Consider the following 16,669-nt stretch of genomic DNA (forward strand, 5'->3'; position numbering starts at 1 on the left):
AATAATTAATAATTAATAATGATCCTGCGGGGAGGGGGGGCCCTTTTGGAGGATTCTGCTTCGGGAAGGAGGAGGCATCCATGGCCTGGCTTTTCGGGCTCCTGGAACGCCACGCTGCCTCCCTGCCTCATAATCCGCCGTTGTCATTTAGGGGGACTCTCTCCTGTTGGGGTCACACACGTACACCCACAGATGTGTGGAGAAATTGCTTCTCACCGCTGTGCCAGCAGGAGGCGCTGGAGGGGATGCTGGCTGAGTGGCCATTCACAGCTGGCCCAGGCTCAGTCCCTGCCAGCAGGAGGCCCGGTAGGGAAGGGTGCAGGAGAGGTGGGTGTGGGGAGCTTCCAAGTCCCCCCTGGGTCAGGTGTAGCTTCCCTCAGTAAGAACCATGCCACCAAACCCTCCAGGGAGCCTGGCCAGTCTGCTCCCAGCAGGAGGCGCTGGAAGGAGCGGTGCTGATGGCGCAGCTGTGGGGCGGCTAACAGCCTGTGCCGTCCTACCATGAAAACCAGCTCCGAATTTTTTCCCTTTCTCTCCAAGGAAACCCGGCCCAGGGACGCCCCCCCCCCCCCCCCCGGCTGCAGCCTGGCTTGGATCACTGGGTCAGACGGAGGCTCTAAAACCCTGAGTATATTTTACGATTATATATTTATGATGCCTTTATGGCTGTGCAAACAGCACGTGCTATTTCCAGCGCCCAGTGTCAAGCCATGGACTAGCGAGATGCTGCTGCATAACGCCGGCAGGCAGCTCTGCTGACCAAAGGGCCAGGAAGAATGAAACCAGGCTGATGGAGGCAGGCTTCCAGAGGGCAAAGCTTATTAAGGTTGGCTTCGTTTAGGTCGGGGCGGGGGCTTACACCCAGGCCCCTTCATATCTGGGCCCGCCTGTCTGAGACACTGGCAGTGGGGCAGCATGGATCTCTGTGGGAGTGGAAGATCCCAGAGGCCAGTGGGGTGGGGGCCCTGTATGGAGGAGAGGTCTGGGGGCAGAGGAGGGGGAAGAGACTGTTGGGGCAAAGAGGAGGGACAAGGAGGGTGGGCTAGGAGAGGTGGGTGTGTCTGGGGCGTGAGGGAGGGACAGTCAGTGAGTGGGGGGCTGCACAGGAGTGGGGGGATATTTGGGGGTGGGGGTCCCATCATTCTGGTTGAGGCAGCCCAGCCCCACACCTAAAGGGGGCCCACGCAGGGATATAGCAGAGCCAGTGACACGAAAGGCCAACGAGCAGGCCACCCCCGCCTGAATCCGGGGCCCTGTCCTCAAAGGCCGAGCGAGCAGGAGACTGAGCGGGCCAGTCGGCTAGCAACCCGTCCTCCCCCAGCCCAGCAGGATGTGGGGGAGCCGCTGGGGAAGTGGGAGCAGCTGCTTCCCTCCGTTCAGTTTGCCTTCCCACCACGGTGGGCGTGTGGTGGGGGGAATCTCTCTCCCAGGCTTTGCCACCCTCTGACACCTCTTGTGGGTGGGAAGCGTCTCTGGCATGGCTCCCAGAGCCAGCGGGCAAAGCCCCCGGTGCCATCTCCTACGGAGAAAGGACCACCTTAAGGATCCAGTTCGACAGAGTCCCCTGCTCTCCCTTTGCTTTGCCAGGAGGCAGTTTTCATTCTAGCCAGGGACCGCTATTGAAATCCGGCCAGATTTTCTACTGACCTTCTGTTCCTGCCTTTTTTTTTTTTTTTTTTTTTGGTGCTTTAAGACAGATTATATTTCCCCCCAGGCCCCGTGTCCGATGGGGGGGCCGAGGCGACCCGGCCAAGCACGACCCGCTGGGGAGGAATTCTCTCTCCCCTTTCGCCCGACGGAAATGTTCTTCGCCCCGGCTGAGCCATACCCACAACAATAAATAATTGTATTTAAAAAAAAAAAAAGCCCATCGGAGGAAGATTCCAATATCCGTCCGTCCGTCCCTCCCGGAGACAGGATTCCTTCGCCCTCTTGTTCTCCTGGTTACCAGCGGCTGTTGGAGAAGTTAAAGAAGAAGCCAGGGTGGGGAGGTTAAAGAGGGTGTTCTCCCTCCTCCGGTGGGCATCAAGTTTGGGCAAGTCCCCCAGGATGTACCCACAAGGACGGCACCCTGTAAGTACCATCCTGGGCTCCGGGTGTGCCGGACGGGCTGGGAGTGAGGAGACGGGTTGAATTTTGGAATGGGGGGCGGGGGGCGGTCCCTGGGCCATGAGCTAAGGGAGAGGAGAGGACTGGGGTTGGAAGGTGGGTCAGGGTAGTGCGTTGGCGATGGGGTGGGCTGGGCTGGCCACAGCGTTGTTGTTACTGATCCACTCTAGACTCCACTTCAGTCTGGGCAGCCCTTCAAGTTCTCGATTTTGGAAATCTGCGACCGGATTAAGGAAGAATTCCAGTTCCTGCAGGCTCAGTATCACAGGTGAGGGGCAGGGCGTTTGGGGAGGGGCAGGCAGGTGTGGGGGAGGGGGTCAGGGGGAAGGGACAGTCCTGGGGTCGGGTGAGTGACGCAGATAGACAAGCGTCTAGGATCACAGGGAAAAGAGGGATGGGGTTGAGAGAGTGGTGCCTAGGATCCCAGGTACCGGGAGCAGGAGTTCGAGGCTGGGCTGGGCACACACAAATCAGAGGGGGAGTTCCGAGGGGTCTTCGGGTCACAGATCAGGGAGAGGGAGCTGCGGGGTGGGTGGGACACAGGCCGTTCAGGGGATACAAGGAGCCGGAGGGATGTCAGGAGACAGCCGAGCTGTGCTCAGGGTCACAGGCAAAGTGGGAGGAGGCAGGTTTATTTTCTCAATCCAGAGCAAGGCCTCGCTGGACTCGGTGTTACAGGTGCGTAGCACAGGGGGACAGCGATGGGAGAGGAGCTCAGGGGAGTGGGGCTGGGCAGGTGGGGGGCCAGATTTATACCCTTCCAAGCCAGGCTCCAAGACGCTGACTAGCTGGTGGAACCCTGCTAGGGCCATGCGTGGCATGGAGCGTTGGCACCCGACTCCTGCTGCAGGGGTGGTCCCTTCCCCTGTAGCGGGGATGGGTGGGACGTGTGCAGGGTGGCTCCTGCAGCCAGCTCCCCTGGGGGTGGAGGTGGATCCGAGCAGGGTTGCAAAGGAAAACGCTTTCCCCTTGCAGCCTGAAGCTGGAATGTGAGAAGCTGGCGAGCGAGAAGACTGAGATGCAGAGACATTATGTCATGGTAAGAGACCATCCACCTGCCCCTGTGAACCAGCAGGGGCCTCTTGACCCCCCACCCCCATACACACACCAGGGGCCCCGTAATCATCCTACTGGGGCAGGTCAACAAGCCATTCAGCCTGAGAGCTGGCCTCCAAGGACTGCTACTCCTAGCTGGATGATGTTGCACTGAACTGCCTATGGGTGCTTTCCCGGGGCGGGGGGAAGGGCACTGGTTCGGAAGGAGTTAACATCCATTCCTAGCAACGGTTGGTTCCTGCCGCGCCGTCTGCTGCCACTGCCATGATGCTGTTAGATGTTGGGAACGATGCCATTTTTGCATTTGGCTTCTTAACTATTGATGTCCAGCCCTTCCAGGTGGAGAGGGGGTGGCTGGAAGCAAAAACCCAGCCTAAACCGAACCCCAGGGCCGTTTCATAAAACCCCTTCCAGAGAGGATGGACTCTGACCGGGGCCTCTTGAAACGGCCATTGTAGGGTTAATCAGAATTGCTACTTACCACTGCCCATAATTCCAGCAAATTATAGGCCTCCGGCTGGATTCATCTCCAAGCAAATCTGCCTGGTGGGGTTAGGGCTGAGGTTGGAAACGGGATAGGGACACAGGAATTGCCATGGTGAATTAAACCCAGGGTCTGATTTTAGCCCAATATCTTGTCTCTGACATTATCGGCTGCTTCAGAGGAAGGTGCAAGAAACCCCTCAGTAGGCAGTTATGGGACAAGCTGCCTCCAGGGAAAACTTCTTCCTAACCCCAATAGCTAGGGGTTGTGCATGCCCTGAAGCATGAGGGTTTATTTCTCTTCCAGAACACTCATTGATTCTTTAATCTTTACTGTTGTCGCTCTGACTGTCCTTGTTCATACAAATGTCTGATCCCTGTCCAAATCCTGCCAAGTTCTCAGCCTCAGTGACTTCTTGTGGCAAGGAGTTTCGCAGGCTAAACGGAGCTTTGTCTGGAGGAAAAAAATCATTTCCTGTGATCAGTTTTGAATTTTCCACCTTTCTGTTTCATTGACTGCTCCTTCATCCTGGTATTATGACAACAGGGCAAATCAAAGATCCTGAGCGACCTTCTTTAAACCCTAATATACCTTCTCCAGGTCACCATCCTGAACTTGTGCTAAGTTGTGACTGAAAAATCATTTCCATTCGTCTGTTTCTGGTGATACGAGTTTGGTGGGTCTCAGTCCAGTCCCTGGTGGACAAGTGCCCCTCCCACCATCACAAAAGCCCATTGTTGCCATTGGTGCCCATTGCCAGAGGGCGTATTATCCAATGGTTAGAGCTGGAGCCAGAGAAGTCAGCCCCTTAATCTTTGGGTGGGCTAGAGACTCAGAGTCCAGCGCTCAGTGGTGATCAGCTGTGGCAGGCCCATCAGAGTTGGCCTGGATTAGATCGGGCTCTGGAGACTGAACTACCCTCCAGGGACAATGCTGAGGAAGCTTGCCCTGCTACTGTCCAGGTGACTACACACAGGCCATCAATTTCCAGGGCTGGTGAACCATCTCCCTGTCCTTGTTTTCGTCCTCCTTGCTTAGCTGAATCTTGGTCCTGTGGCCCCGCCCTCATCCGAGGGGCCAGGCCTTCTGTGGGCTCTTCCCACCTTCCCAGAGCTGAAAGGGGCCAGCACCTATCACCATGCACTGAAGCCGGATAGAACTAGAGCTCCCTGATCTGTCCCTCAGTCCATAAATCTGGGCCTGACCCTGGGAAAAGCAAAACCCATCTCTGTAATTGACTACTGATGGAGTTACACCAGGGCCAGTTTGGCAGGGGGGAGCCATGTGGAGTAGCTACCAAGACCTGCTGGTAACTGCTTCATTATCTGGTGGCGAATGGGGAGTCCTCTTCTAACCAGCTGTGTTCTGATTTGCTTTCAGTACTATGAAATGTCCTATGGCCTGAACATTGAAATGCACAAGCAGGTGAGTGAGGTGGGCTCTTGATTAGCTGCGGGGAATCGGGGGAAGGATATAGGAGGAACCCCCCACTGTGGGTGCTCAGCGTCTCTGGAAACTGTTTCCCACCCCAACCCTGGTTATCTCCGATGCAGACCATTCTGTGTCTTCGTCTGGGGCTGGATCTGAACGCGGAGCTTCCGGCTTAAACCCAGGGCTGGGAGAATTTGCTTAATCCCATGGGAATGCAGCCTGGTGATTGGAAATTGAGGTTCACTTGGGGGATGGACCTCCGGTCTGCTCAGGGACTTGAATTCAATAGGCAGCCAGGTGACGAGACCAGTGCAAGGCATTCCCGAGGCCCCGTTAGCCAGCCAGCTACATACCTGATTCAGCGTGTAAGCTCATGCCAGAGCATGGACTCACTCACTGGTGGCCTGTATGTAAACTTGGAAGAGTTCCATTTGTATTGGTAAATGTCGGTAAACGTCAATTTCACCGCGCACACACAAACCAGGGGAAATTTTTCCATCAGTGATCATCTAAATTTATAGATGGGCAAAGCAAGAACAATTCTGCTGGAGAAAACTTTTGATTTAAGGCTATTTCCTATGTGGATTTTGACATGTGATGTTGACAGTTTGTGTTTTAACTGTTCTAAAGCTTTAACTTTCTGGATCTCAACATCTACTGTCATTAAATAATTATTGTCTGATGCTCCCTCCCCCTCCCAAATTGCCTGCAACTGTGAAAATTTAAATTGATAAAAACGGGGAGGGGGAATGCTTAAAACCCCTTCTTCTGTGAAAATTTAAATGGATAACAATTGAAAAATGCACATGGCAGAACCTCTGGGTGGTGTTATGATTTATGTTTAGAACAGTAGCACCTCGGGACCAATGGAGGATGGAGCCGTGTTGGGCCAGGTGCTGTACAAACCCGGTGTAAGATACTGTCCTTACCCTGAAGTGTTTGCAATCTAAAGAGATAAGACAGACCCAGGGGAAGGGATCGAAGACCTAAGCAGAATGATCGATGTGATGGCTGCAAATAGCATGGTAGAGCCATGGTTTTTCTTTCGTTTAATCATGTTTGGGTGGGTTTAGTTAGGAGGGGATCAGCTAAAATGGAAGGACAAGGGGAAGAGGGAGGCTGAGAAGGAGAAAGGTGTGAGGGGAAGGTGTGGAACCAGGCTTAAGCATAGGCTGTACGCTGGTGGTTATCTGTGGTTAGGTAAAGAATCTAGAGATTGGCTGGTAGGTCGGTGCTTGCTGCCTTTGGGTCTCAGCCAGTCTGAGGCGGGGGCTCAGGGTCAGATTTGTTAAGGTGCTTCGGCATCTAAAGACGCAGCGCCATTGATTTCAAGGCGTTTCTGAAAATCCCACTAGGTGCCTGTTTTCATTTGTAGGCACCAAAAGACCTTTAAAAATCTGGCCGGCGGTCCCCTAATTAGGCCCCAGCACAGTGGGCATTAGCACCCGCTGCGCTCTTAGGCGGATGGTTTATCTGGCACCTCTGTTACAGAGAAAGCTGCGGGTGAACAGCAGGGAGCTGGCGGAGCTGGAGAGAAGGCCCACAGGAACTGAAAATCAAATGGATCTTTTTTCTTTTTTTTTCTTCCCTTCCCAAAGACGCTGGAGTGTTTTTCACCATCCCAGTCTCCTTTTGTTCCAGCTGTAATTTGCTTTCCTCTTCAGATTTATCAATCTAGTCATCGCAGGGCTCTCTGCCAGGGAAATTAGTTTGGAACGGTGCCTGACAAAGTGGCAAGTCGACTGCCATATTTCTCCAGCTGGCTCAGCCCTCCAAGTTTGCTCCTTTTGTTAGCAGGGTGGTGCGTGAGAGTCACTTTCATTCTCAGCTTCCTAATTTACTCCAAACTCCGATGGGATCCCGAAATTCAGCAGGAGCCCCGGGAGCTGAACGAGAACATACCATATTTGTTTGTTGTACCAGGCAATGAAGATACAGTGTTGTGGAAAGGAGTGTTGCCAAGTGGTTAGAACAAAGGAGCCTGGGAACAAGGACTCCTGGGTTCTAATACCAATTCTGGGAATGCATGTGGGAGTGGGTCTCCGGACTCCTGGGTTCTACTCCCAGCTCTGAATGTGTGTGTGGTCTAGTGTTAAGAGCAGAAGACTGGGTCTGCGGACTCCTGGTTCTAGTCTTTAGCTCAGGTGGAAGTACGCTCGAGTGGTTAGGGTAGGGAGCGGGAGTCAGGACTAGAGCTGCAGGTGAGGGTTAGTGCTGCTTTAATTTCCATTGGACTGAATTAATCCCGTTGGTTTCTGGTTGCTGCCTCTCAGACGCTCTGTCACGGGTGGGTGTCAGGAGGGAAGGCTGGGCGGTGTTACCTGTGCTGTGTGCCCCCCCGGGCTGTGACTGGGAATTGCCAGGGCTGTGTTACTTAGGGGGCCTGGCAGATTTCCTTTGTTCTTTGCTGGGCTTTTTATTAGCGCTCTCAATCTCTCTGCACCTCTCTCGGGGAGTCCTAGAAATCTGAGATGGAAAAATATAGCAGACCAGCTCATCTGCGTCCCCAGGCGAGTGCCAAGGTGGATTTGCTGTGTGAGGCATGTGGTTTAAATGTTATCAAGCTCTGAGGCTTTTACTGCTTCCCTTGGGAAACTGTTCTCTTGCAGGAGGCAGCGTATCCAAGTGGGTAGGACACAAGGCTGGGAGACGGGAGACCTGGGTTCTACCCCTTTCCCTGCTACTGACTCCCTTTGAGACTGTGGGCAAGTAACTGCCCCTCACGGTGCCTCAGTTTCCCCATCTGTAAAATTGAGATGACTGTGGTGTCCTCTCTTCGTAAACTGCTCTGAGATCAGTACATGGAAAAGCCAGCTGAGGGGCTAAGTGTGATCATGCATCTAAATAAATATCAGGGCACAAATTATGTCGAGGCAGCCCACCAGCTCAGGCAGTTTAGAAAGACCCCATGGGTGGGGGTGACGGATCAAGCCCCATGCAGGGAGTGGGGCCGATTTTTATATCCATAGCTACAGCCCTGTAAGGAAGAGCCCCAGATCCCGCAAGCAGTCTGCCAGAAAGGGCTCAGGGAGGGAATTAGTGTCGGGTGGATGAACTGCTTTTGCCTTATTTTGAACCCACTCGAACTCACTGTGGGTTGGAAAGTTTGACTCCAGCTTGAATGCTGTTGGTATCAGGTTCCACTTGGCAGGGAAGGGAGAGAAACATCCTTCAGAGGAGCCAGTCCTCTCTAGGGCGGTCCCTCTGCTCCAGCCATGGGCCAGCTAAGTTTCGGGGCTCCTCTGTGCCCGGCGCTGTCACAGCCTGTCCTTTGGCTATGAAGAGTTTTTCTGTTGACTCGGCCATGAAAGAAAAGACAGGTGTTAGGTGAGCGGGAAGAGCCTTGTGGCTAAGGTGCCGGCCCGGGGCTCAGGAGATCAGGGTTAAATCCTGTCTTGTAAGATACTTAGTCTCTCTCTGTCTGTTTTCCCATCTGTGCACCGGGGAGCGTAATGGTCTCCTCCTCAGAGGGGTGTCATGAACTCCGTGTGTCTGGGCGGTGATGCTAGGGGGCAGACAAGAGACCCCCCCCTAGGAAGAGTTCTGAATGAATACCGACTCCTTTCGCAAACCCCAGAAAGCAGGGGCTGGCCAAGCACCCAGCCCTTGTACCGATGGACCAAAGGCACAGGCTGCAGGCGGGGTCTGTGCCCGGCAGGACTGGGGGAGCCCGTGAAATCCAGTGAGGTGGGGCAGTGCATGTAATACCCCGGGGACATGCCCTGCAAGGACCCCACCAGGACTCTGGAGCAGTGATCCCTAAAGAATCCATCCTGGTCTTTCCACCGAGCCCCGCTGCAGGCTGGGACGGGAGTTTGGGAGTTTAGCCCACGCTATCAATGCAGCTCCTAGCCCTGTGCCTTCCTATGGAGCCTGGGCGGAGAGGGCTTGATTTAAAGAGCCCCCATTCTTCTAAGCAGTGCCGGCGTCTGGCATGACTGAGCTGCCTTTCCCCCTTTCAGGCTGAGATCGTGAAGAGGCTGAGCGCCATCTGTGCCCAGATCATACCGTTCCTGACGCAGGAGGTAAGAGGGAGCCCCGGGCTGCTTGGGGGGTGGGTCGAGTGGTGGAGCCGTGGAGGAGGAAGACACTAGGTTGCACTAGGAGGCGCTAGGGGAGGAGGGACCCGAGCTTGCACTGGGATGAATAGTTGTGCTGTGTAAGAGCGAGATCCCAGGAGGGTGAGCGCCTCTTGGGGTGTTGCCCCTGGGAGGTGGGCAGCACTGCACGGCACCCAGCCCGCCTCGTCCCCCGTTGTCTTTTCCATGGGGCGTGATATCCTGCCCGGCCAGGCTCCTGACCCGCCGTGCCTTCCTTTCCCAGCACCAGCAGCAGGTGCTGCAAGCCGTGGAGCGGGCCAAGCAGGTGACCATGGGGGAACTGAACAGCATCATCGGGGTGAGTAGCCCCGCGATGGGGGAGTGGAAGGGAGTTCTGCTCAGGGAGTTGGGAGCTGGGATGCCCCTGGCAGGGTAACCCCAGACCACAGCTCCGGGCTGCCCCCAGCCAGCCGGATGGATGCCCCCCTGTGACCTCACCTTGTGTCTTCCTCCTTTGCAGCCATGTGATGAGCAAGCCAGACAGTGTTCCCCCCACCCCCTCACCGTATTGCACTGGCAGCAAAAGGCAGGAAAGCCAGGGAGAGGGTGGGGGGGACATCTCGGCCTCAAGGCAGCATTGAACAGGCCTGGGTGGAGACCAGGAGCCTTTTGACAACCATGGCCAAAGTCCCATTGACCTAGGAGCTGCTCCGGGCCCTGGGCAGGTCTCAAGGAGAGCTGTTGAAATCACGCAGGGAGCCTTGGGGGTCATCCTGCAGCAGAGAGCCTGATCACCATCACCCCCCCACACCTCTGAGCGAGTGTCCCTGTTTGTGCTCAGCCCTGGGCTCATGGCTGCAGCTGGGCAAAGGGTCTTGGAACTGCTTCGGGGCAGGTAGCAGGGCTGGAGGGGTTGGGTGGAGGAAGGCGGCAGGGCGGAAACAGGGAGGGAAGGGGGTCTCCTAGCAATACCCCGCAGCCCTGGCTCTTTCTCCTTCAGCAGCAGCAGCTCCAGCACCTCTCCCACCATGCGCCTCCCATCCCGCTCACCCCGCACCCCTCGGGCATGCAGCCTTCCAGCCTGGCCAGCGCCTCGGGACTCCTGGCCCTGTCGGGGGCACTGGTGGCCCAGTCTCAGCTTGCCGCAAAGGAGGACAGGGGGGCTCAGGATGCCGAGAATAACAGAGGTAAGGGACTTGTATGGTGCGGGGGGTGGGTCGGGACAAGGGGCAATTAACCCTTTGAAGCCTGAAAGAGTGGGTGTTTCCCGTGTGCTGAGGCAGCGTCCTTGGTGCCTGGGAGTTTAGCTCCCGTCAGAACGAACAGTGCCCGGCTGCTGGAGAGTTTCCTTGTGCTTCTCCGCTCATATTCTATGGATCCTGCAGCTGCCATTTCTATCGCTCGGGAATACTGGTTAGCTAAGGAGACGCCCGTTCCTCCTGGGGGGCAGAGCCAGGCTGGCTAGGAGTGGAGAGGAAGTGATTGGTCCTTAAGGAGCGCTGCCATTTGGTGCCAGCCAACAGCCCCCCTCCCTGCCCCGGCAAACCACAGCGGTGAGAGCAGACATCGCCCCACTTTGCCCTTTACCCAGGGCTCACTGGTGTGCGGCAGCTGCTGGCTCCAGCTGGGAAAGCGCCGGGCGCAGCGAGTGACAGATAAAGCTAACTAAGTCTCTGGAACCTCGCGAGGTTGGGGCTATTTTTGACGGCGGGAACTGCTTGTCTCCCTGGTTGTCAACTGCCTGGTTGTCTCCGTGTGCAACCCTGCGCGTGCGTGCACAGGACGTGTGTGTCTTTATCTGTGTGCCCCATGCATGCGGGGGGGGTGTGTGTGTGTGCACCACTGTACATGTGTGTATTTGTGCGCACACATGAGTGTGCACATGTGAACGCACATGCAAAGGCGTGTGTGATGGGCTCCACTGGGCAATAAGCAGAGCTGCTGCTGTTTCTTCGACGCTTTGCTCCGCACGCCTCCCCGGAACGCTCCTTCAGCTACTGTGGACCATCACGGTCTCTAGCTCTGTAGTGCGTCTTATCCATAGATCTCAAAGCACTTTGCAACAGGGGTCTCACTCTCCCCATTTTACATATGGGGAAACTGAGGCATTGGGTAGTGAAGTGCATTGCCCAGAGTCAGAAGAGCCAGAAATAAAACCCAGGGCTCCTGGGTGGCACACTGGTGCTCTATCCACTAGTCCATGCTGCCTTCCAGTAGGGGCAGTTTTCAGAGTAATAGCCCTGTTAGTCTGTATTTGCAAAAAGAAAAGGAGGACTTGTGGCACCTTAGAGACTAACCAATTTATCTGAGCATAAGCTTTCGTGAGCTGCAGCTCACTTCATCGGATGCATCCTGTGGAAAACACAGAAGACGTTTTTATACACACAAACCATGAAAAAATGGGTGATTATCACTACAAAAGGTTTTCTCTCCCCCCCACCCTACTCTCCTGCTGGTAATAGCTTATGTAAAGTGATCACTCTCCTTACAATGTGTATGATAATCAAGGTGGGCCATTTCCAGCACAAATCCAGGTTTTCTCAGGACAGTGTATGTTAAACATAGGTTGTGGTTAAGAGGAGTGTGTTCTGAGCACCCAGGGTACTAGGAATGTTGTTGTGATTTATTTAAAGGAAACAAAAAAGGACCAGCTCAATCATTTGTTTTGTTTCTTTACACACAGGGGTCCCAATGTAATGTTAGCAACCCAAACACAAGCGCACTAGCCTGGTTTATGAGACGCCAGAAGTGAAACTGACCAGTCTAAGATCCCTGCTAAATTGCAAACAAAACCTAGATTGCAAACTCTTTTTTGTCTTTTCAATAAGCGTTACATTGCTTCGGACGGTTTCCTGATGGAGAACTCTCAGGTGCAACAGTTATATAAATAAGAACAAAAATGGTGAAAGCATTATTAAAAGCAAAACTAGATCATTTTAAGTGGCATGAGTGGCACCAGCAATCGGGGGGGTGTGTGTGTGTACATCCCTGGCCCCTCCGCACATGTAACTGCATGCTTTAAATTTTGACAGTGTCTCTTTAAGAGTCCCCCCACCCCCCAAAGAAAAGACAACAGTTGGAAGAGGAGAAAAGCTGGCTTTTACTCTTTCTTGCTTAATCCTTTGAGAACCAGATAGGTAGGCCATTGGATGCTTTAAGAGGAAGTCTGTCCTGTGCACTGCTGGGCTAGACGCAGGAGACAGTATGTGTCCTCCTATGGGCTGTGTTGTGATGGATTAGATGGCCCCTTTCGCCCTTAACAACCCGTGCGATGCTACATACATCTAAGGGGTAATCCTAGTATCTCTGGGGTGAATTATTCAAGACTGGTATTATTAAATCCATCCTGCATTATGAGATTGTAACCCCCCACCCCCACCCCTTTGTGCTGACCAGTGAGCCCTGGAGCGGTTAAATATGTTCACATTCCCCCGTCTCTTGATTTCTGTCTGCTTCATCCCTGAGCATCTGTCCACCTGCCAGAGAAGATTGGGACTCTGTTGGGAGAACCCATTTATCTTCTCCAAATGCTGATGCGATCATTACCAGCCAGGATCTTCCGGGAGCAGGGAGCGCTGTACAGACAACCTCATGCTGAAATTTGCAGTCAGACCCCCGGTGATCTCGGCTCATCTGAGGAGATGGTGTTTGTGTTGCAAAAGAGGCCGGGTCAAAGCCTTTGAAGAGGGGAAGCACACGCAGGGCTTGTGGGTATGGGGATGCACCTGGCTTTTTTCTAGAATTGTGTCCAGCATCAGTTAGCCTGTCTCCCTTTGGCCAAGGTGCAGTGTGTCTACCTGCTGCACCCAATCTCCATTTCCTTCCGCCCCCAATCTGAGGATCTTCAAACTTTGGAGAAGTTCGGACCCTCCCCTTGTAGCTTACGTGGTCTGACGCTAACGGTCGCGCTGATAGGGGAGGAAGGATGGTCTAGAGCAGTGGTTCTCAACCGGGGGTTCGCGTACCCCTTGGGGGACGCAGAGGTCTTCCCGGGGGCAGTCACTTAGTTTTACAACAGGCTATGTAAAAAGCGATAGCGAGTCAGGACAAACTAAAATTGCATACGGACAATGGCTTGGTTATGCTGCTCGATGTACTATGCGCGGAAATGTACATACAATATTTATATTCCAGTTGATTTATTTTATACTCATATGGTCGAAAGGAGAAAGTCAGCCACTGTTCAGTACTCATGTACTTTAACACTTTTGTACTTTCATGGCTGATTTTGTTTGAAGTGAGGTGGAACTTGGGGGGACAGGCCGCGAGACAAAGCAGACTCTGGAAAGGGGCAGGGCCGCTGCAAAGATATTTTGTGCCCGAGGCAAAACTTCCACTTTGCGCCTCCACCCCCTTCCTCTCTCTCCCCCCCCCCCCCCACTCACAACCTCCGAAAACTAGTAAACATAGCATTATAAACAGCCTGTCAGAACAGTTAACGGCTGTTGTAATGTTTCTTTTTTACCTTTAAAGCGTTTCAATTGTTTGCCATTTTCTCTGGTGGTGTCCATTCAAAGTCTTACTATTGTGCAAAGCTAAACAATTGAGCCCTGCATTGAATCACCAGCCAGGTTAGGCCGGGTGACAAATCCCCCTTGCCCCAAAAGGCCATTATCCCCTGGTGGCTAATTTCTACCCCAAGTCTGTAAAGCAGACTTTTAAGGTAAATACATTATTCCTTCAACATTACCCATGCACACATCTCACAAAGATTCTCACTCTTAACAAGTTACCAGCCTTGTGTAGATCCCTTCCACGTTCCTCTTTGTGGGTAAGTGCCCTGTAAGACGCATGTGGGGTGAAGTGAGTTTGTCAGGCCTGCGGTGACAGCTGTTTTTGAAGATCAGGGGGCCCTTTGCCAAGGGGTGCTGGTGTCACAGTGAGCTTGGGGTGGCTGACAGTATGGGGCAGGGCACTGAGGCTGGTGCGGCAGATGACATTCACTGTTCCTGCTGCTCTTGGCCGGCAAGTCCCGGGCCCCAGCCGAGCCCAGCCCCTTGCGTCTCCTCTGCGGCGGCGCCCCCGGCCTGCGTCCTCCCAGATGGTTAAAGGTGGAGAGCCACTGGGCTCGGGGAGAGGGAGCCAAAGAAGCACCCTGATAGAAAGGAGCAAATCCAGGCTACATGGAGATTTTGCACAGTTCCCGTATCGGTCACGAGTACAAGCAACGTCAGCTCTGCAGCCCGGGCCAAGAATCAGGGGTTCACGTTGTCCTCCACCAGAGAAAATTTACTATTGTTTTACACGGACTGTTGCTCTTTATGGTACAAGCTGTGGCATCACGGGCTTTGGGGTTCTCTGAATTCCTGCTTGGGGGCTGCGCGTCAGACTCAATGGGTGCGTCTCAGACGCTCTCACCTGTGATTATGTGGGGTGACCGGCCCTAGTCCTCCCTCCAGGGTAACCCTTGATGCTGGAATGAAGCCCAGTGGGTGGAAAGATCTAGTTCTAGTCCCAAATGATCTGGACCACCCCTTCACTAGTGCAAGGAAGTGATTGTGTCCCCATAGCCGGCTTGCCAGGAATGGCTCTGTCCAGCCTTTCCTGGCTGATAGCTCTGATTAGGCTGGGGACGTACAACCCAGATCAGACCTCTCTGGTTTGGGCTTGGCCACATGACATCAGAACTAAACGAATCTCTTTGTTCTCCCTTTGTGTTTTCCCAATCTGGGGCTCTCTACGCACCTGTGTCTTCCTGCTGGACGGAGCCCAGAGCGCACGCCAAGCCGGGTAAGCTATGCAACGGGGGCCTGGAGATCACCTGTCTGGAAGAGGGTGGAAATTAGCACAGAGGAAGGTGTTGGACCTGAAACAATGAGCGAGGGCACGTACTGAAATGACACAGTCTTGCTGCTTTGGCGGGTGGCGGGCACATCTTATCCCTTCCCGGCCTGCAATGATCGGGAGGCCAGCTCGGCTGTGCACAGGGCTGGAAGCTGAGTTTGAATCCCATCTCCCAGCCTGACTCTGGGCAAAGAGGCCTCTGGCTTTGGGTGCCCAGTGGGGCACTGGAAAGCAGAAGCTAGCCACAGTGCAAGGTACTCTGGCCAGGCCATAGGTGGGAGCAGGTTTGGTGCAGGGCCCTTACACTGGCTATGCCCCCTGCGTGGCAGGTGGATTCCTGGGGGGCCACCCTTTGGGGCCCCAGAGCAGCAGGGAGAATGAAGGGCCGAGGGGTCACTCTGTTGGTGGGACAGGCTCAGCCAGACTCCATCTTTTGATGCCTCCCGGAAGAGCCGCGAGTGGCCTCTTTTCTCCAAGCACTGCGCCCGGCTCCCTTCTCTTGTGGTTGCACTGGGATTCCCAGGAATGTTTTGTTGCCTGACCTTTTCAAAGCAAACAGCCCCGAGATAGCATTGCTGAAGCCCTGGCACTGAAAACAAAGGGCAGGAGTCTAACGATTCACCGCTGGAAGGGAACCAGCAGGAGAGAAAGGGGGGCTGTTTCTGCAGCGCTCGGGATCCACGTTTAATTTGCTTCTGTCGACAGATTATTTCCAGGGGCTGTGGGTGGAGTTGTATCAAAGACAGAGAGCCCCGTTTGGAGCTGGTGTCAATTGGCATCACTCCGTTGACTTCAGGGGAGCTACTGCTACCTACACCAGCTGGGGATCTGACTCCAGTGGGATTCTCCCCCACCCTGGAGGGCGGACCCCATGGACTTCAGTGGAGATAGGCTGATTGACAGCAGCTGGGGATTGGGCCCCACTGCCTTCAATGGAGCTATGTCGGTTTACACCGTCCGGAGATCCAGACCCATTGACGTAAATGTAGCTACCGCTGTTTGCACCCACTGAGGATCTGGCCCAGAACTGGAATTTGCACCAAGGAAGCAAAGATCATTGACGCATTCCCCAAAGAGCTTTGCTTTTCCCTCTCGGGGGTGAGGAGGGACTGGCTGTCTCGGGGAGGGGTGCACAGCGTGGGAGGCTTTTGTCTCTATGACTCGCACTCGGATCCAGCCTGTCTGGTGGCCTTGCAGAGTGAGGAGTGAGCCATGGGCCCATGCTGGTAGAGAAGGATGATGGTCTTGTAATGAAGATGTGGCCCAAGGAGCTAAGATTACTAGTTTGGGCCGCTGACCTGATGCGCAGCCTCGGCTGAGTCACTTCCCTGCTCGGTGCCTCAGTTTCCCCCAGCTGTCAAACGGGGACAGTGATCCTCACAGGGCAGGTCTAGCAGCTCAATTCTCTGTGATCTCTAGAAGGAAAGGTCTAGGGAAGTGCCTAGGGTGATTTGTCCCAGGAATGACTTGCCTTCTTGGGGCAAAGGGCTGGGCTTGCAAAGGCTCCTCATGCTGGGTGCTCTTTGGAAGAGTGGGGCCGACTGTGTCGATGCTGAGCACTTAGCAAACTCGGCCCCTGGCTGGAGACCGAGTGGACCATAGAGGCTGAATTCCCCTCCCGTTCCTATCCCCAGCGTGAGTGCCCGCTGGCAGGAGAAGCTTGCCGGAGGGCTGCCCTGGGCTGTGGACTGACGAATTGCGTCTCCCACCAGATCCCTTCCCCTCCTCTACAAACCAGCCTCGCTCAGAGCTGGCCTGATGAAAG

General features: G+C 54.4%; 1 protein-coding gene across 1 annotated transcript in view; it reads left to right on the forward strand.

Annotated features, from left to right (window-relative positions):
- The first annotated feature begins 1,879 nt into the window (after nt 1-1,879).
- Nucleotides 1,880-16,669, forward strand: part of TLE2 (TLE family member 2, transcriptional corepressor) — a 32,924-nt gene continuing 18,134 nt past the window's right edge. Inside the window, exons 1-8 of the mRNA XM_077842095.1 lie at nt 1,880-2,073; nt 2,280-2,377; nt 3,085-3,148; nt 5,030-5,074; nt 9,043-9,105; nt 9,404-9,478; nt 10,121-10,307; nt 14,834-14,850. Coding sequence (XP_077698221.1) covers nt 2,050-2,073; nt 2,280-2,377; nt 3,085-3,148; nt 5,030-5,074; nt 9,043-9,105; nt 9,404-9,478; nt 10,121-10,307; nt 14,834-14,850 — 573 coding nt within the window. The 5' untranslated portion in view covers nt 1,880-2,049. The remainder of the gene's footprint in view (nt 2,074-2,279; nt 2,378-3,084; nt 3,149-5,029; nt 5,075-9,042; nt 9,106-9,403; nt 9,479-10,120; nt 10,308-14,833; nt 14,851-16,669) is intronic.

The sequence above is a fragment of the Eretmochelys imbricata genome, chromosome 25 (assembly GCF_965152235.1).
Source record: "Eretmochelys imbricata isolate rEreImb1 chromosome 25, rEreImb1.hap1, whole genome shotgun sequence".
NCBI classification, from domain to species: Eukaryota; Metazoa; Chordata; order Testudines; family Cheloniidae; genus Eretmochelys; species Eretmochelys imbricata.